The sequence below is a fragment of the Morchella sextelata genome (genome assembly GCF_020137385.1).
Source record: "Morchella sextelata strain SCLS chromosome Unknown scls_7, whole genome shotgun sequence".
NCBI lineage: Eukaryota > Fungi > Ascomycota > Pezizomycetes > Pezizales > Morchellaceae > Morchella > Morchella sextelata.
The window spans coordinates 1,584,760-1,605,832 of record NW_025408622.1 but is presented as its reverse complement, the minus strand read 5'-3'; the positions used below and the strand labels follow the sequence as shown (position 1 = coordinate 1,605,832).

The 21,073-nt window shown below is 44.9% G+C and overlaps 2 protein-coding genes across 2 annotated transcripts; one reads left to right on the top strand and one right to left on the bottom strand.

The window, feature by feature from the left end:
- Positions 1-1,773: 1,773 nt before the first annotated feature.
- H6S33_012092 (uncharacterized protein) lies at positions 1,774-2,688 on the bottom strand (the record flags this gene model as incomplete). The annotated part of the gene is made up of 1 exon (XM_044843466.1): positions 1,774-2,688. One exon carries the CDS (start codon positions 2,686-2,688, stop codon positions 1,774-1,776), a length of 915 nt encoding a protein of 304 aa, XP_044695760.1.
- A 13,318-nt stretch (positions 2,689-16,006) lies between these two features.
- H6S33_012091 (uncharacterized protein) lies at positions 16,007-18,382 on the top strand (the record flags this gene model as incomplete). Its single annotated transcript, XM_044843465.1, has 8 exons — positions 16,007-16,136; positions 16,196-16,377; positions 16,437-16,641; positions 16,698-16,813; positions 17,537-17,659; positions 17,714-17,794; positions 17,847-17,996; positions 18,065-18,382. 8 exons carry the CDS (start codon positions 16,007-16,009, stop codon positions 18,380-18,382), a joined length of 1,305 nt encoding a protein of 434 aa, XP_044695759.1.
- Between the last annotated feature and the right edge of the window lie 2,691 nt (positions 18,383-21,073).

The following is a 21,073-nucleotide window of genomic DNA, read 5'->3' as shown; positions in this document are numbered from 1 at the left end:
CTGATCCCAGGGTTACGCGTACACTGGGCACCGAGTCGGTCTGGAGGTGCTGTAGAGTACATACATCTTGCTCTGGTTATCTAGGAGTACATGGAAGTAAGGTGGTTCACTGCACTGAAAGATACGATTTTCGATAATGAACCCTCTACCACGTCGCCGGCGGCCGCGGGGAGCGGTGATACCGCGCGGTGCTAATGTAATGCGGGCAGGTGCAGCGACAGACCGATCACGTGAGTTGAAACACGAAACATTATTGTACTGGCTGACATTTATGGGTTGTAGGTTTGATGGAGGTCAGATGGTCATACAGTTTACACTTTCACCTCCGGTCATCAGGACCGGAGAACAGCTTCATTCCGAACTCTGTTTCGATCTCACCCTTTGAGCAAGCGACGAGAAGCACATCACAGCCCGATGGTTGCCCAAGTTAATGTTGAAATTAACTCTGGGTTTCCTAGATTATGACTGATATAAAATTATCTTTCTATCTAATTAAGCGCAAGCTCGCTGGTCAGACTCCTATTTATGAATGGCCGGTACAGTAATACATGATCAATAACCGACCCTGCGTTACCACCGGCCGCGTTAAACCATGCAATGGTCGTTTACTCTGTACTTGCCTTAGGTTCTAATCTCAGTAAGTGCCTTAATTACTCCAGTGCGCTAGAAAGGAGATGTATCCCATAATCCGGTACTTAGATGCTGTCTATTTTGAGACAAAATAATTACCAAAAGAGGAAGGGTGGCAGCCGAATATGTTCTAGATACAAGCCACAGCTGAAAATACGCCACCCGAATCAATAGTCAGCTTTAACGGACAGTTGGGATACTATGCGCGCTAATTTTACATTTCAACAACCACGCCCAGCTGAGACAACAACCCACTTAATACCCAATTACAGTGTAACCTCGAAATTTATATGCCAACGAGTGGCTACAACTGTAGTTGAAATTAACTTTCAGTAGATCAGGTCCCTGCGGTAGGGTAATGAGCACGCGAGCGGCGAGGAGTGGGCCCTATCGGCTATCCCCACCGCAAGCAGGGCAAACAAACACTCCATGAAGGGACCAGCGCAGATGAGCTAGCCACGCCACGCGCAGCACCCCACAAACCGTACCTGAAGCTCATCTCAGCTCATCTCGCCTCACATCAGTTTCGCGGCGCCCGGGGGGGCTATTATATGTCCCGGCAATACAACTTCACCATACAAGCTTTTTTATGTTGCACAGCCACCGCGCGAGCCTGCCCTGTTTCAGAAGACGAGCCCGATTTTCTATTTAGGTCTACATTCCAGTACCATGGTACCGTGGGCGCCGCGCTGCAGGCACCATCGGTTTACAGATGAGGTGTGGGGAGTGATTGTGGGGCGGGGGTGGGGTGGGCGGTGCGGGGCAGTGCGGTGCGCACACTACGGGGCCGGGTTGGCCAATTGGGGTCAATTGTCAATTGATCATAACGCAGTTTTTATTGTGTCGAATTAGAACTGTAATTAAAAAGCTGTGACGGCAGAATCCGAGAAAGCAAGAAAAAACCACCCAACGCCTGTAAAATACACAAATGAAGGAGTGTCGACTCCGTGATATTCCCAAAGACAAGAGAAAAAAAAAAAGAGAAAAAACCAATACAAAGAATAGGGATCGGAAAGATTCGAGCCAGTGAAAAAGGGTGCAATCAAGCAAACGAACAGAGAGTTCTAAAAAGACACAATAAATGAAGAAAGCAAGAAAGAGGACACAAAGAAATTCATGAAAATCCCCCTCCGCACACACATCCTACGCGCGCTGAGTCCTGTCCAGCCTCTTATCCACTGCACCCATCACCGCCTTCAGTATCCCATCCGCACTGAGCCCCTTCCCCTCATTCATCCTCCTCCAACTAATCGTATCCACCATATCCCTCACGCCCTCCCCCTCCACCAGCTCATTATCCAGCTCCTCCAAACTCTCCGTCGCCGCCTCATCATTCCCCACCTGAAAGAACTGCACGCCCACCTGTCTATCCTTCGCCCCCATCGCATCAAGGCTCTTCGCACAATCCACAATACTCCTCTTCAACTTCCCCGGATCCGTCGGCTCCCCATCCGTAATCACAATGATATTCAACGGCTTGATGCCCGCATTCCTCCTATACGCGGCCAGATACACCTCGAGAATCTCGCCGAGGCGCCTGCCCGTGGGGGTCGCACCGCACGGCCGCACGCTGCCAAAGATGGAGAGCACCTCGGCGGACGAGCGGATCTGCGTGTGGGCGCGCGGGTGGTTGAGGAAGTAGATGTCGACGCCGTCGGCATCGTGGGACGTGCAGATGGGGACGATGGCCTCGAGGGCCGCCGACGTTTGCCGCCAGTTCGGGCCGAGCATTGACCCGCTGTCGTCGATGAGGAAGACGGTGTCGAAGTTGCGGAGAGCGCTGTAGTGGTCCACGCCCACGGTGCTGTTGGCGCGGAAGGAGAAGCGGCGCGTGACGGGTTCGATGGTGGGCGAGGTGGCCATCATGTTTGGGTGGTAGGGGTTGGTGGGGTGGGGTTGGGGTTGGGGCGGGTAGGGGTGGTGCTCGGGCATGGGGGCGAATTGATGTGTGTAGGGTGCTGCGGTGGGGACGATGCCGGCGTACGCGGGAGGTGGGGTTTCAGGGATGGTGGTGATGTGATTGGCGGGTTGTGGGTGCGGGGATTGCTTGTCGGACATGAAAATATGTCCCCCCCCATTTAGCCCGCGAGAGGTGGACTTTTCATTGACATGCCTCTTCTTCGTTCCGAAACAGAAGAAACGGCCGATTCCCATTGTGTGTGTAGATGTAGATGGAGATGTAGCTGTTTTGTTAGTTTGCTACCTAATTTGTGGTGTTGGTGGTTGAGTGCAATGCAGGTGAGATGCGGAGGAGTGCAAGTTTATTCTCGTCTCGTTCGCAGCGCTTAATTGAGGAGTAGCAATTGCAGTTGTTGTTGCAATGTGTGTCTAAGTCGGGAGAAAGTCGCAGACGTTTAATGAAGCCAGAGACCCTGTCTGCTGTACTGTACTATTGTGTAGGGTATGTGTGGATACTAGGGGGCTAGTATCTCTGTGTGTAATGAGCAGTCAAGTCAATCAATTAATGCAATCAAATCTCAGTGAGAGAGATCCCATTCTACTTATACCTTTCCCCTAATTCTTCCCCTACAAAGGCAATTTTCTGCCGGGCGCACACACCACCTTAGAATTGCCAGGGGGGGCGCCGGATGTGTGTGGGGGCACGGAGAGACCTGTTTTGGTCATGGTTGGTCCAGGTTACACAGCACCGGACGCCCGACCACAAAGAGAGAGAAAAGAAGCACATGCACAGTCTACTGCGGTAGTTGCATTGTATCTAGGAGCGCCGCTCAGGTCTTGGTTGCTGTTCCCAATACCGTAGTATAACGTCTACCAATGGCTGGTTCCGGTTTTAAACGGTCCCGCCCACGTATCAAGTGTACTTCTTAGAACCTTCTTCTGATCGCTCATTCAACGTTTTTTCACGTACTGCCAGCATATGACTCCAGATGAGACCCGGCAGAGTGGTTTGGGATCGAAACAACAAGTTTTAGGTTGTTCTACAGTTGTTCTACAGTTGTTCTACAGCTAGCCCAGTCCGGTCTAGATTCGACTCTGCCCCTTCAACACAACTGAGCAGCACAGGATTCTCGAAACAAAGCTGTCAATTAGTTCCCAGTGACTAGTTTCATTTTCCCTGCCCCAGGAGTCAAAATGACAAGAAAGAAAAAAAAAAAAAAAAAAAAAAGAGCAAAGCCTCTAGCGTCCGGACCAAGAACCTACCTTTGATCCTCAATTCGAACATTTCACAAAGTCTCAGTCACTCAACTGCGGCGACCCCTGGCCTGTCACTATGAGTTAGTAGATAGGCATCCTACGTTTCACGCCCCATGAGTATAGATTCCAGGATCCTCACGAGGCAGGCTATGGAGGGCTGTCATGACTTCACCGTGTGACTATTCGCCATTTTCTCTGCTCTACATGTACATCTGAGGCTTGAGACTCTGGGAGCTCTGAGGCTGAGGATCTGTGGAGTGGATCTACCACCCACGTGAGTACCGAGATCTGTCCCCGGAGTACCGTGGAGTACCTATCTACCTGGTGGATTTCTCTAGAGCTGTCCTGCATATATCGATGACTCGCATGGCTATGCTTGAATACGGCACAGGCAGATGCATAACTACATGTATGTACATAATAACTACATGTATGGCTCACAAAACCAGTGCATATACTTACTAAATGTAGCTTGAGATTTATATTGCCATATTCTCTATGGAATGGAGAATTAATTGCGAACCTACGTATAGTCGTTCACCGTCTCTTGACGAACAGGGATTCCAAGTATGGCAAGAAAGCGAGATCTCCAGTCCTTTTAATTTCTATTGGCCCAAAGTCCCCTGTTCGTCAAGTGGCAGTATTCGTCAAGCGACGGTGAACGACTGTACATACTCGAGCTAGCTCGGGAGAGAGCACTGCGGCCGGCACCGGCGTTATTAACTCTCCGTATCAATATATTTGTAATAGAAATTAATATCACCGGCCGAGCTAGGGGAAAGATTATACCAAACTGGTAACTATGATCTTAGTCTATATTTCCCAGCTCACGCCATCTCAAGAAAGAATTAAACCTGCCTTTCTGGAAATTGCCACTTTTCAGTTGAAAATTTTCTACTGGTGGAGTTGACCGTTAAGTACGTTATCAGGATATATGAACTTAAGATCTCGATCTAGCTCCCGAGGCCGACTCCAGTCATATTATATATTGCTCTAGTATGTAGCTAGCTATAGCTATAGTATCAGCACTGAGTAGAGCTATCCTCTACGAGATCAATCAACCTCCTTGCCACAATAAAGGCGTATCTACTCTACGCCTCCCGCCTCACGCCTCACGCCGTTCACATTTCTACAGCCCCAAAATAATACCTATTATGTACTAAACCCTAACCCTCATATTCCGAGATCAAAATTACTTCTATGGGAAACATCCGATCTGATGCAGATCAATGGAATCCAACCAATCACTCGAGAGATAATCCCTGGACGGCCCTAGCGGGTTCCTCGGGTTTTTGCGGTTCGCTACAGGGATCTGAGTAATCGCGCCTTACCATTCGACACATGCACAACCTCTCACTCGCGCCAAGCCAAAGGAACATTCGCTTATCAGACACTAGCGTAATTATTACATACTCTACCGCAGTTGACTTGGCTTCCAGAATATCGAAGGCTTCCGGGATGATCGCTCTTGGCCGGCTGCGGCGATCATGATCATGACGTGCGGCTCATAATCCTTGATCCCGAAAGCAAGTATTCTACAGCGATGGGGAAAATTATTGTAGAAACAGGGGTCTAAAAACAGGGTTTAGGTGGCTGCCCTGGCCAATAGGACTCTTCCCATGCTTCTACAATAATTTTACCTCACGCTGTACAGCCGAGCCGAAAGTCCCCGTTCGAACCGGAATGCCGGCCCAGACCCGATGGGTACTACCTAAACAGCTTTTGGTTGGTCCTACTTGCATAAGGCTTCACCGGCGACCGAAAGTGGCTTGAGGTGCCTGTCCTGAGGCGTTACATAGATAAATGTAACATATATGTACCTGTAGCTGGCATCTAGCTCAAAGTCAAACGTGTACTCTATGCTTGATAGCCTCACCAAATTGCGCAAAGTTGGTTACGTCTGTAGTAGTCACGCCAGTTCACAATCGCCGGATTTAACCACACCACTAGCCACCTGGACGTCATTCAAGGCCAATTGCAAGGTGAACACGATATCGGATTATCTCACCACTTTTCATGATTCATCAAGTTAATTGCAATGCTGGCTATGGCATACACGTTTCGGCTGCGCTGGTAGAGTATCCACAACCAATTCACCTTTTAGTAAACCCTAACCCTATGCCAACCACTGCCAATGATCTTTCTATTGATATATTCCTATATTCGTGCATGCTTGGTAGACGGCGCTTGCTGAATTTCCCTGAAAGTGATGCCCTGACCGAAGTGAAGGGAAAGGGCTATGGGGTGTAATAGCTTATATCGCTCCCTGATTAGCTACTCCATGTAGACCAATAACCCTAACCTAAAATAATATATCAATATTCCTAATATTATAATAAGATCAGTAATATGAGGCTGTGTAGCTGCCCCTCCCTGCGAGCAAGGAGAAACCGAACACCGCACTGCGAGCCAGGAGACACTTACTAGAAACCCATTGAGAGCCTTCGTTCAGGGAATATACGACTGCCCGGGCCCCGTAAGATAGAACCAGAGTCTGGGGGCGTCGTGACGAGTTGGGGAGAGCCAGCGCAGCTGAATTTTAATTTAATTGGTGAGGCGAGCCCACAGGCATCAAATCCGATTATGTAGTATACCGTAAAGCCGATAGCTATGCAGCAGGGCTCTCGCAATGGCGCAATGGCCTTCTCCGGAAATAATTGGTGAACTGAAGAGTGATGTCCAGTTATTCTCCTACGGTTAAGTGCTCGAGTAAATAAACTATTGGCTCTACTACTAGCCACCACATGCTCAGGTCCTCAAAAATTCCCAGTGTAAAAGGAATAAATCTCAAGGGATGTCAATTCCGTAGCCATCCACAGGAGAAGACCAAGCCATGAGCGAGACAGATGGTTAATCTATCAATTAACCCGAGGCCAACAAGTCCGCTGAACCACTTAGTTATTTCCCAACATTTCCCCAGCTTGGGCTTTGAATATCTCGCAACAACAAATACAACCTACTTCATAGTGTAACTCTCAAACTTCCCGTGATAGTACACTTTCTTTGACGGTGCAATAGTCTGACGCGATGTTATGCCAAAAATATTTGAAACTGCTCTAAAATATAGCCACGATTTCGAAGAGATCTATGGGAAGATGCTCATCCGGTTTCCAAGTTGTGTATTGGGTCCTAAGCTGCCTTGAAGATGGAGGTACTGCTACATGTAAATACCTGGCACTTCAATATTCATTGCAGCTCAGAAAACCAGCGCAGCTACAAGAGTCAGCTCTGAATGCCAATTTTTATCAACCTAGAACATTCACTCATGCCGTGGCGTGTTTTTCTTTTTTCTTTTCCGCCTATTATTCAACTACCGATGAATATGTTTGAGGTCGGACACTGAGTCAAATATGCATAGACAGACGTCGAGGCAGAAAGAAGGCCCAAAGCGCACTGGTGTCTCCAAATGAAGACCTTACAGCCGTATGTATATCAGGTCCTGTTGGGAAGGTCCACCCAATACATTTACCTGTAAAATGGCGCACAGATCATCATGTGCCCCTGCCTAGCCCTCACTGGGCACAAATTTTCCGATTGGTAATTTTGAACGGTGTCTTGATATCTGAGCAGGCCAGAGTCAATCGAAGGGGATATGTCTATACCTAGGTCTTTACCTGAGAGACCTATTTTGGATTTTTTTTCTCCAGAGATTTCAAGACACGTATATCCAATTGGCGGGGGTTTATGTGGTTATTCGTGAACACTCTGGATTTCTGACTACCATGTAAATAGAGTATTTCAACGAGTTTAGGGATTCCCAGTCAAAAAATCAGAAGCTCAAACACACCCTGGGTGCCCAGGTGGTGAATGTTTTCGTGGAGTAAGGAAGCCCCTGGTACCACCCCCTGTTTTGGCTGTGGTACCCCTTCATTCTTATATCTCCTTTAATTGGTATTCTTCAAGGCGTTTTCGGGTGACCTGGACGACTCGGATGCGAGTTTCCTTGTTCGAGCCTTTGACTATCCGTTTGGTTAAAGGTAACCCGCACTGCAGAGACCGCAGTGTATAAATACAGAGATTGAAAGTTAAGCACAGGCTAAACTGTACCCCACGGTACACAATTCCTTTTTGTTTTTTGTTGAATGTCGTAGGTAGGACAAAACAGCACATACACATTGTTGGTGCAGAGTAGATATGTTGTTGGGTGAGAATATCGGATATTGACTGACCTATTAGCCTTACGAATTTATATAAACTGGGATATAACGATTGTTTTCACTAACATGTGCAATTGAACAACACTGAATATACTCTTCAGTGCTTCACTTGTTATCGTAGTTATCATCGATCTTAGCTACGTACACACATGTACGTATATACTAAGAGATACGTATGTGTTGGACCCCCACAGTCGGTAGGAATAGGTACACACGTAATTCAACTCCAGGCGCAAAGAGTACTTGATGGATTCGGATCGAAGTGCGCACTATTTCCTTTAGAGTTGCATGCAGGCCGCGGGTAGAATGCCAGTTATGTATGTATAACAACGGGGAGAAAGAAAACACGGAGCAGGAAAGATAGATCCGAGCCACGGACTGATAGCTTTTAGGACCGGCCAAGTTCAATAGCGGGCCGGCCGCTCTTTGACTGTTTGAGCTTGCGATCGAAGCTCATCCGGTGGTGAAAGCTGGTTTGAAAGCTGGTTCGATGTGTATGCAATCGGGCTACTCTACAGAGCCTCCAACCGCGCGGTACCTTGCATGATAATACATGTATGAACACATGTCCCTACAAATGCCGTGTAGTCATCGATCCGTTTAAGCTCAACCGCAGGTACCGATGAGGATGACAGGTTTCATCTACTCTATTTATATTACATGTATCCATTAATTCTCCTAGAGAGCAATAGAATTCAGCCGCTACATTGCATGAGGTATCAAGTATTTAGAGTACATACCAGAGCTCTCTCTGGGCTTACTCAGAATACAAATTATGTAGGCATTTCGCTGCTGGGCGCATCACACTAGTAATTAAATGCAGGCCACACGTCAATCTGCGGGTATGCAGGAACAAGCGGTCTGTGGCTTTTACGTCCAATAGCGGGCATATATTTTCTAGAAACCTTGACACGGAGTGCCGCAACATGGATTTTGCTTACTAACACATACAAATTACGTGCGAAGACTCCGACTGTCATTGATCTCAGCGCCGCCAACAGGCCCGTCTTACTGACAGTCCGCTGTGTCCAAAGCAGGCATTTGAAGACTGGGGCAGAGTGTGGTCGACTAAATAGACTGCAGTCTAAGCAATCCAGTCCGTCCAAAAAGTGGCCGGACTACATAGACTACAGACTGCGTACCCCAAAGTAGATTAGTAATCTTATAGTAATGTGTATAAGTTTAAATTGAGGGGTAGTCAGCGCCGCTAGTAGTCCGATTACGGGCTACAGAATTATCTGGCAACAGGTCCGGGGTGCACATTGCCAACATCAGCAAGTTTGAGTATTATCCAGGGTGCAGCCTCTACGTCCTAACGCGCGTTCTGCGCTTCAAGCGCCACTCGCGTCTGGCGCCGTCACTGTACAACCTTTACGCAAGGCTCCGCCTCAGGACCACCCAACCTTCCGGCACTGCGAGGAGATATGGCTCATGTTCAGAGGGCACTCACCAATACTCTGGTCGCCTGAGCTGCCATGAGATTACCTCCTCCTCCGGAGATGCTAGGATGGGGTGACCTGGCCCACAACATTTATGGAACTTTTGCTTCTTTTGATTACGTCAGTAGTACCATGCGAGGACTTCCCAATGCTCTCACAGTTTTCTTGAATGCTCTCAAGGCATGGTGAATACTCTAATGGCATGGTGAATGCTCTCATGGCATGGTGAATGCTCTCATGGCACTGGGAATGCTCCCGAGAATGCTCCCGCTAGTGCTTCAGCCAGTACTTCAGCCAGTGCTTCCGCAAGTGCTTCCGTGAGTGCTTCCACCAGTGCTTTCATGATTGCTCCTAGAGCACTCATCAATGCTCACATAGCTGATTCATTCATCATACCCACTCAGGGTAAGGCAACCCTCAATTTTCTCCTTTAGATTGATATGCCGCTCTCAAAGGAGAGGAAGGCACCAGTCCCTCAAATGACAGCTAACGTGAGTATCTTCAACGCCACTGTACGGTCAGTCTCGGGATACTGATATGAGTATTGTCCTATATAGTGGTGATGACTAACCAATCTTTGATGGACGTGAATATTTCTAGTGAATAGTGAAAGGTATAATTAGTATTGAGGTCGAGGCCATGGTACGACTCTTCTGAACAGCTCAATATCCATGCATAAGCAGCAAACATAGACTGATATTGCCCTCCTGAAGTGAGCTTGCTGGATAAACAGACTCAGATACTGAGCGACAGAAACTTTACCTCCTTCTTCCAATCCGGATGTATAGCAGAATGACACAAATCTTTGAATTGGAGAGTCCAATTGTGTCTAACGTTTCTATAGAAATCACGAATACTCTCAAGGCTTTGCAAGCATTTAACTAAATTTATTCCATGTACACAACTGTAACGGTGTAGCGTGAGTAAGGAAGAAGTTTGAGAAGGAGAGTGATTAGTACTCAGGATTTTGGTAGTATTTGTGTTTTCTTTCTATAGGTTTCTATTACTCGAAATAGTTATCGGGTTCTGAGGGATATATATATGATGTAACGGGGGTCTCTTCTAAGAAAAATAGAATAAGATAGAATAGAGACGGCCGTGCAAGATAGACAATCAGGTTGCAGATTATTCAAAGATACTATCGCTAGAACTCAATAATCTTTAAGGGCTCTGCTATCGATAAGAACTTGGTTTTTTTTCTGATGAAGACTCGAGAGAACAGGACTCAAGGGCGGGAATGAACCTGAGTACATATACTCCGAAGGCTTCTATTCTCTGCTCTTAACTCCTTACTAAGTTCTGGTGAAGCCTTTCCTCGGTGCCGGAAACAATACCACCGCTACCCCGCTTTTCTCTAAGCGTCAGCAGGTGTTTCCGATACCCAGGCAACTACCCTTAGTCAAAGCCTTTGTAACACCTGCAGCCTTGGTTGCCACACAACCGAGGGCCTGCATGAATGAGCTGCCGCTCAGGTGTAAGCTTAATCATTGCTGTAGAGCTTTCGCTTATTGTAAACTTCCCTAGCATAGTCCCTGCCTTCTCGGTGGACCTGCAGTACTCAGAGGATACAGAGGATCACTGGGCAATCAGAGCTTCACTCTGGCCGGCCTTCTAGTCACTGGCGAGACATAGACTCGTCAGTCATTGCTCCCATGAATAGATCCTCTTCCTAGCGCCCGGAATGTAGTTACTCTAACAGCTGGTAGCTAACCACACTGCCGGTACTTGCATATCACCGTGCAACTGGCTTCTAACAATAACTCTCAGCATGTAACCGGGCCCTGTGTGTACTCATACACCAGACAGTTGAAATGGCTCCATTACATATGACTATGATTTCCCTTTGTCCTTTCTTTCTTTTCTCTTTATCCGAACTTCCTATTATCTAGGAATACATTCTATTTTCTGACTTCTAACCTCTACGAATCCAAGTCGTATAACCTCTCAGTTGTGTCCCTTAGTCTCCGTCCTAGTCTCGCTCTCACTTCACGTAATGTGAAGTGTTTGATCCCGTCCTCGTTCGTTTCCTTCGATATTCTATCGTTAGTAAACTTGGTCTAGTATCTATCGGTATTAAACCCGATAACCCCAAACCCTGACCCTGACCCCGCATAAGGTGAAGAGTTATCACCCACGTGACCCTGACTCAGCTTTTACTGTTCTCCTACCGACAATCTCTGAACCTCATCATAGTTTTCCTGAGTCGGCCCATAACAACAAGTCTATCCTAGTATTCAGCAACCAATCACTAGTCTCCACCTCAAATAAATGAGCTATTCCTAATATACTCCGAATATTAATTACCCAAATTATCACGGCCTGACAGCCCTCACCTACCCTGCCGTCGAAAACGCTGTGGAATCGAGTTGTTCGGTGAAGGATCAGAATGGCTTCAGTTAGGTTAAATAAGTTAGAAAGGTGCTTGGAGGATACAGTAAATGCTAGGCACTTCAGGTTAGGGTGTGGGAAGAAGGATCGGAATCAGTTGTGGTATGTTATAATGTTCATCTGTTATTTCCTTAGGTACGGTTACGAGGGTTAGTCATCGAGTTATTCTTTGGGGTTTATATTCGAGGCTTGGTTCTCACCCTCTGTACTTCTCTTTCTTTCTTCTTCAAGCAACGTCTTCATTCTGTTTGTTAGTAAAATTCTATTCTGTTTCAATCGGTACTCAGCCCAATCCTCTGTCCTTGTCCTAGAATATATCTTGAGTCGATTCTCACCTCGGCACCTGCCTATGTCTTTGTCCTAGAACCCCACTCCGTTAGACAAATCCTCTTCCTCCTCCTCCTATAAACCTTCCGGAGCCTATGTGAGATATCAGCAATACCACGATCCTTTGCCTGGAGTAGTTCTACTATACATAGTCTATGTGCTAGGCTCTCACTATCCCGCAGCTTGAACAAAGCCTCCATATATCCTAGTACGCATCCCCGAAACACTCTCTACTCCTCTGAGGACACTACCGATACCCATACCCAATCCTTTCTTATTTTGCATTTCCTAAAAGCTGCATTTCTCGTACACCTAATATTGTGAACCTCGTACACCTCATGTCTTTGAAGGATTGGTATCAGAACCTGCAAACATGTGAAAATCTCCACCCGGCGCTCTAAAATACTTTCAGAGCTTCCGGCAAAGCTTTGGGAGCATCCCGCATCCATCAGCAAACCTGCAGCCTTCGCCAGATACCTGAGGTGCTCAAGGCGCTCAGGGCGCTTGGTAGGTAAACTACGTCTCCAGAGATACGCCAAGCACTCCTGACGAGTTCTGGCGTACGGTTGTCCACCCTAGCATACACTAGTCCATCCAATGCATCCCGACACCTAATCCTAGTGCTTGGCACAACCCAGGCATCAGTCTGGTGGTCAGAGAATGCCAGTTGCTCGCTTGTATATCCTGGCTGCTCCTGGGGCACTCCCGACTGCTACAGCGAGCACTGGGATAGAATAAATGCCCTGACCCCTCCTGACTTTAGTGGATCGGATGTTTTGAAACCTGACTTATGCCCGACATACTGATTCCTATATGTCGGCATGTCATTCTTGTTACGGGCCAACTCGGGAAAACTAGTACGATATTCAGAGATTCTCGGTAGGAGAACGGTAGAAGCTGAGTCAGGGTCATGGGGGTGATAACTCTTCACCTCATGCGGGGTCAGGGTCAGGGTTTGGGGTTATCAGGCTTAATACCGATAAATACTAGACAAAGTTTCCTAACGATAGAATATCGAAGGAAACGAACGAGGACGGGATGAAACACTTCATATTATCGGAAGCGAAAACGAGACTAGGACGGAGACTAAGGGACACAACTGAGAGGTTATACGAATTGTATTTGTAGAAGTTAGAAGACAGAAAATAGAATGTATTCCTATATAATAGGAAGTTCGGATAAGGAGAAAAGAAAGAAAGAACGAAGGAAAATCACAGCCATATATATATCCCTCAGAACCCGATAACTAATTCGAGTAATAGAAACCCATAGAAAGAAAACCTAAATACTACCGAAATCCCAAAAGAGTCAGAACAAACGAAATCTCTATTACTAATCACTCTCCTTCCCGAACTTCTTCCTTACTCGCACTACGCCGTTACATGATTCGATGACTCTTCAAATAAATAATAGTGGTAGAACCACCCACAGGAATGAGTATTAGCATATAGGAGCATAAAATTTGCGCAGCTCAGTATCAACTGTAGCATATAGGAGTGATATTATTTATTTTACGATATCTATTCAAATAGACAACAACTATTAGAGTCTATACAGGAAATTGGATTACTTTAGAAACAATTTGTTGAAAAGGGTATTGCCCCCATATATGAGTATTAGGGTATTAGGACTACTCAACTTGAACAACTCAGTATCAATATCTAGCAGTGATAACATTTATTCTATTGTATTTACGCATATAAATAATGATTATTAGAGTTTATTTAGGAGCTTTGAGGAATGCGTAAAGAGTTAAAGGGGAGGGTATCGCCCCATATATGAGTATTAGGGTATCAAGACTATCAAATTTACGCAACCCTGTATCAACACCTAGCAGTGATATTCTTTATCTTACGGTAATTATCCATATAGGTAATGATTATAAGAGCATATCTAGAAAATAGTATGAACCCATAAATGGTTGTTGAGGTGATATGGTGATATATATAAATATTATCATACTAGAAGGAATACTCAATTAGAAGATTTGATAGTTAGCACGAATATTATTTGTTCAAAAACACAATAAATACTCTAAAATATATTAAAATCAATTTCTAAATATTCTCTATACTCCGAAGATATTTATATATTTTGATAGTACTATATGAATACATTCTGAGTACTTGAAAAATAAGTCAATAAAAAACGAACCTAGTGGTATTAATTTTCATACATAAGCATGGCATATCTAATGATTAGCCGTAAATCAATACTCACCTAAATTTGTTGACTATAAGTTTCATGGATTGATTAGTTAATACACTGAGTTACGAGGAGTTGGATTAGTCAGAAAGGTACTATTAGGTTCTATCAGGTTCTGTCGGTCGTTAATATATGAGTCACTTTGGATTTGTCATCGCTGGGATTCCCTTGGGTATATTAGGAGAGTTTGTCTTCGTTTCTTGTTCCTTTTTCTTTCCTTTCTTTCTTTACGCAACATCTTCTGTACCTACGCTGTCTATTACTATACAATAATATTTCCCTCTTCTTTATTTAAGAAGACCACCGTTTGCTGCCCTCTTATCCCATTGACCTTTACCGACGCTAGAGTCCCTCAGAACACTTACTGCAAGTTTCCAAATCGATCTCTACTACCCCCTTCGTACCCTGCGGAATACTCGCTACTCGCCCCCTTGAGAATAAGTCAATTTTTTAAGCATTATTAGCAAAGATGCCGAGAATTGCCAAGAATTGATGAGGCTCAAGTTGAAACTGCCAAGAATCATACATCAAATGGCCAAGAATCATGCATGATACTCCATGCAACCCAACATAACACTTGCCGTTCCATTTGTCCAACCCTTGGCATCAATTGGGTCCAACGTCTACAGTCGCTCGGCTGCCCGGCATAGTTGTTGGCGCCGTTGGGTGAAAGCCAACCTGGAAGCCTACCCACTCAGCCACTCCAGGAGCAGGTGAAATGAGTAGATCTATCTAACAAAAGTCAAAATATGGGTAGTGGTTGATGAGCTATAAGTGGAGAAAGCTGAGGTGTCCAAACTACTCCGTGACAAGACTTCCCCCACCATAGTTTGTTAACAGCCGTGCTCGGAGATGGAAGGCCGAAGGGAGTTTTCTCGCACCCCAGGTTTTTAGATAGCATCATGGCTAATCACTCTAATCTCAAGGATAATAAGCACAATGCAATACCAGAACAGTGCTACATTCAGAAAAAGCCTACATAAATATATGTATTTGCTTCGGCCTATTTTCCTTGGACCATCTCGTAGTTTTTAGGTCTCCACTCTGCACACGGGGTTCGGTCTGGATCCTCGTAGTATTGGTGAGGCCCAGTCCAAGTTCCTCTACAATTCGTCACCATGTCGTTTCCTTCTTTCTTGTGTTTGTTACTGTTCCTGCAATCATCATTGCTCTCAATCTCATGCTTTATATTATCTATATCGACCCCGTAGTTGAAAAAGTATAAATAAAAACAAGCCCCGCGGGGGACCGAGCCCCTGGAATGGATTGTAAAGATATCTTGCTGGCCAGACGCTACCACTACAAGTACCACCACCACCAACAGTACCAGTACGAGCACCAGCGCGACTACCGCTACTACGTTTCTCCTTTCTCTCAATGAAGCCCGGTATCAACATGCCTCTCAACTTGCTTCTCCGGGACAAAATCAGCTAGCCCAATTTGAATGGCGTAAACCTTATTTGAGCCGCAAAGCAGGGACTATCTTGGCGCGAGCTTCTGGAAATTAGAATATTCACATCTACTTATAAAGTTGGTTGACGGGAGTTTGGAGAAAAAAGAAAAAAAAAAAAAAAAAACGAGGGCCTTCCAGAGCCCCCTTGGGGACTTTCACTGACGTCCCGCTTCATCCAACACCACCTAGGTGCCTTCCTTATCACCATCAACATCAACCATAAGAACAAAAACCCCGACAACTCACTAGCTATGGCTCACCAGCTCCCGATCCCAGGCCCATTGAAAGCTTCGAAGGACACCATGCTTTCGAGAGTGACTCTGGACCATGACAATGTCAGTGGCATATTCCTTGATGAGCCACCTCTTCAAGCCAATAGAAGTAAACCAAAACAGTTCTTCCCTTCTCCCACTGTGCGTTTTTCTGACTTGAGTCTATAGTGGTGGATCTCTCAATCAGTGAAGGTCACATAACAATAGATCCCATGGACACAAGATACTTCTGCGCTGCAGTAAGCTATTATAATGACATTTACAAGATCACCACTGAAGTCCGCTCAGATGGGCCGGGTTTAGAGAATCAGCGAGCAGAGGTATCTACAAAGATAGAGGCCTTGGAAACAGTAGGTGTTGAACTTTATTGTAAGAACTTCAGGTCAAAGCTAATTTCTCCTGTTGAAAGTTATACCACGGCCCAAACTCTGCCTCTGATTTGAGGATTGGCCTTCTATGGTTCAAAGTTCTGCACCTACTTGAGAACCACGTAGAAGCCTACAACGTCATACGTCTAGTGAATCGAAAGACACAAAAATTCTCTCCCTGGCTTTTTAAACTAATCAGTAGAAGTCGAGATCTGAGGAAACGTCAGGATGAGTCTATCGTAAAACGTAGCTACCCCTAATCCTTAGCGAGCTACAAATACTATCGCTGACATAGCTTCAAGTTGTTGAGAAAGCGCGTGATAATGATCCCCCTAAATCGTTCCCTCGTGAGTACTCTCTAGAACGAATGCGGGATTTTGTTATCCCAAACACTGTTGTCGAGGATTTCGATCTCATCGTACGTTTGTTAAATACACCAACGAAATGTGATCACGCAAGGTTATTCCGACATATAGTTATCTCCAACCACAATCTAGAAGGGAGATTGAACCAGCTTTTAGAAAAAAACGAAACCCTAAGAGAAGTTATAATGCATGGGATCAATCATGTTACCATGAAGAAGAACCAAGTTGCTGATTCTTCCCATCTGATTGGAGCCCTCAAGCAATCGTATAATATATTGATTGAACTCATGGACGCATATGCTGAGGGAAAAAATGATGAAAAGGCTTTTAGCTGTATGGGACCAGAAATGTTAATCCAGCTACACAGCCAATTCCTGAAGCCAATTCGATGCCATGTCCAACGAACCGTTCGACCAAGAGGAGAGTCTACATATCGCCTACGTGCTGTCCAAACTGGAACCTTCAAGCTCTATCCAAATAATGCTCTCAATCCTCATCAGCATCAACTAGTCCACACCCCCGGGTACTGTACTCCAGGTGAGGTACGTACCGCTATAGGTTGGTTTTTTGAATTGCTCGAGGTGAGTTTTCTCCTCTCCTACTCTTGAATATTCGATTAACACAAATAGAAACACATACAAATCAAACCGCCTTTGAATCCTTTCATGATTTCTGCCTGGGCCCATCACTTTTTTGAACTTATCAGTCCTTTTCACGCAAGTTTCTCTAATAACTTGGAGATTCATTCTCTTTAGGTTACTAACTTATTTTCGTAGACCTATAATTTGTTCATGGCGAGAATCATTGTGTCATATGTTCTCCGCCGATTTCAGATGCTACCTCTCCTTATCCGCACAGAGGACATTCTGTATTATCGTCACGTTAGATCATATGCATTTGTAAGTATTCTTTACTACAACTATCAGGACTTTTGATTGATTGGTTTTTTGCAGAACGATGGAAATCTTTACCACCTTGCAAATTTTTTCGGAACTCTGCAAATACAGGCTCTAATGATCACCATGGCTCAAGATGTAAGAGAAGTACCCGAAGTAGAGATATAATTTTGTGCTAAAAGGTATATAGGAGGATGAAAAGAAGCCCTCCGTTAGGCATAGTACATTTGTACTCAACTTTGTGAAAGGGCTTACAGAATTACTCACCCGTACCGTTACCCGTTCAGCCTTGACCGTACAGCCCTACAATCAAACAGGCTGGCATACCGCAATCCCCTTTGTAATGCCCTTTCCTTTGATTATTTGATCGATTCAGTATTCAATATTGTACTAAACATTCAAAACTAGGAAACATGCCCTAAGAACTCATACTGTATCAATTTTCACAAAAACAAGGAAACGGCGGAAAAGGCTATCTATGCAAGGATTTTGATTGGCCCATTCAGACCTTGGCGTAGAGGAAATGTGGCTGTGTATCTCCAGAACTCTTTGGGCTGTACGTTGTGGTTAACTTGCGTCAATCTGGTTGAGCCTGAAAAACTAGATATGGAGATTGAGAGGGTTGGAGGTTGTTGTGGGATGCTTCTTAATGGCATGGAGGAACAAAACCTTGTAACCGTGGTCAAAAAGACATCAGATCCCTCCAATAAAGATGCTACCTCTTGAAAGTTTGATTTTTGTGTATATTCACTTCTAGATGTTTTTTAAACGAAAACGAGATAGAACTAAATAAAGAGAAGATACAGAGTTCCCTTAAACTCACGGCCATCAATTTGCCTGGATTTACCAACCTGTAAAATGTGATTTGTTATAATTATAAAGGAAAGTCTATAGATTAAGTAGTTAACTGCTTGAGTGCATAAAGATCCTGATACTGCAAGACATATATCCTCTCGATATAGAGGTCCACGTGCCTGCTCCTTTAATTGACCATCTGTCCTTTATCGACACCCGAGAAAACTTCCATCATATCACTAGAGTTAGCTAGAACAGCCTTGCTTAATTGAGCTTGTTAATGATTTGTTCGTACTATGAGTCCTAGATACGCAATAGGCATGTAATAGCTGTTCACGATCGAGTAATAAGTACTTTAACTACATGTACATACGTCTTCTAGGCTCTACGCACAATCTCTACGTAACATGTATGTGCGCAGTTCCCTACCTCTATCTTTGATCTTAAGCCCTGCATTAGTACATGTATGTTGGTCAAACAAGTTGTTTGAGAGTATCAGCCACTTGCTTCATCACTTTCAGCAGTACAGTATAGAATGTGTATATCTGATTGGGTGGTCACACTGAAATTTACACAACCAATCAGCTTCATTATTTGTCGTCGACTACGCCTTGAAATTGACCAATAATGTGCGGTTTCAAGACAATGCATACCCTGAAGTACATATACCCCTTAGCTTCTAAGCCCTTACATGCCATCATTGTGGTTAATGCTAACTAGTACAGTCTTTGTCTCTTCTGAATCAATCTCCACTAGATGGGCTGGCTGTGGCTTTGCTGGCTATGCAAGGGGGTGGCAGCAGATTTTGGCAGACTCTTGGAGAGATATTAAGCCCTGTTAGATTTAATTCAACTTGGGTAGAATAAAAGATACGTATAGCTCAATCACATTGAAATAAATTTTGAAAGTAGTTGGAGCTGGTGAGGCGGCCAGTGAAGTCTATTTAAGGCTCCAGCTACAGTTCAAGAATCGAAATATGCGGAAAGTCTCTCGATTTGGAATACCGACGCCCAGCCCTTTAGATCGGTGGTTCATGGTGTCCAGGAAATGTCTTAATTGCTACTAGTTCCACGAAATTATATTCATACTAAGATATGATAAGCTATGTTCAATTACCAGGTGAAACATAATTAAAGTACAGCCGCCATGTATTCCAGAGCCCATCATAAACGTTGAAGATCGATAATTTGAAAAGCACTCATCTATGCATAAATTCTACGTGCATTATTCACCCCAATAACACTAAATATTTGTCATCGAACCTGACGAATCGAATTTCTTTTCACGTGCGGAGTGCCTTTAAATCGAAGTAAATCACATCTTTGTTGGTCAGCACATCTTCCAAGTTTGGACGAATACTTGCAAGTTTCGTGCGCAGATCAGTCAAGAGATGGCATTGCCGGTCTTGAGTACATGTGCTCGTAGATCCATAGCGTTTCAATATTGCATGCCATGCAAAAAGGTGGATTTGGTGCGTTTTTTATGGTATGCAATAGCGGCCGTGTTCGAAAACGTCATAAATTTACGGGTAGCTATCTTTAGCCATCCGATAGGTTCTCGGTTCTGACTCCGCGCCTCGCATAATGCTAAGAAGGCCTTAGAGGCGGACAAGTCAATAGGGTACTGCGGCGAGTAGTGAGGCAGATATTTTGATACAATACGAAACCGATAGACTTGCATTTCTTTTGGCTGGTGTCGGGAAAGCAAAAGTGCAAGGCAGATTAAGTCTGGCGGTTGATCAGCTATGTCTCGTACTCACATTTTCATGGTGGTAATTCTAATGCGCGAAGTGTAGGTATAGTATTCACGAATCTTTCCCATCAATAATTTTACATACGTACTACATGTACTTACGCATGCCCTAATACCGGTGCTCGCCACAAGGGTGTCAAGGCTGCGCCGATATACCATCCAATCGTTTGTAGTTGAGTTCATATTCACCAATCCTTAAGTGTACAAAATGTCGAAGGATTCAATTCAAGGGCAATCTAGCTCCAGGTCATGCCATTAGTGACTATTCGCGTCCAATAAAGTCACCGCTTTGACTTACTGCCGGGTGGGAAGTATGTGACCCTGATTACAGGATTCTGTCATTTTGTTTGTGAGGTACAAGCGAATGTTTTGCCGTCGCCGGGGATCTTTAGAGCTTTAGATCTAGGTTCACTTCTTAAAGTGTCCCGTTATAGGCGGTGATTTTAAATGTAAGAATCGAATAGCTAGAAAGCGTACGCTTAACACATACACATACACATAATCAATATCAGCTAAGGATAGTCCAATAAATCATCACTCATCACTCGCGCATCGTCTTTGTCATAGGATATCACTCGCTGTTAATCTATAGTTGCACCTAATAATAATGGTAATCTCTCACACCCGCATGCAACCGTGAGGTTATGGCGATGTTCAAGGGATTACTGCTGCCCTCATTTGAGCAAGTGACTGGGGAAAACTTCCAAAACCCAGCCCGACCGGCAAGATGGGTATACCAGGGGTGGGGGACACGGGATTCGAATCGATAGTTGTGCTTCACTGACTTACAGCGGGTGCAAATGGATACAGATAGATCTTTACAGCTGGCAGAAAAACCATCAAGTACTAAGAGTACTTGTGCCCTTAGTC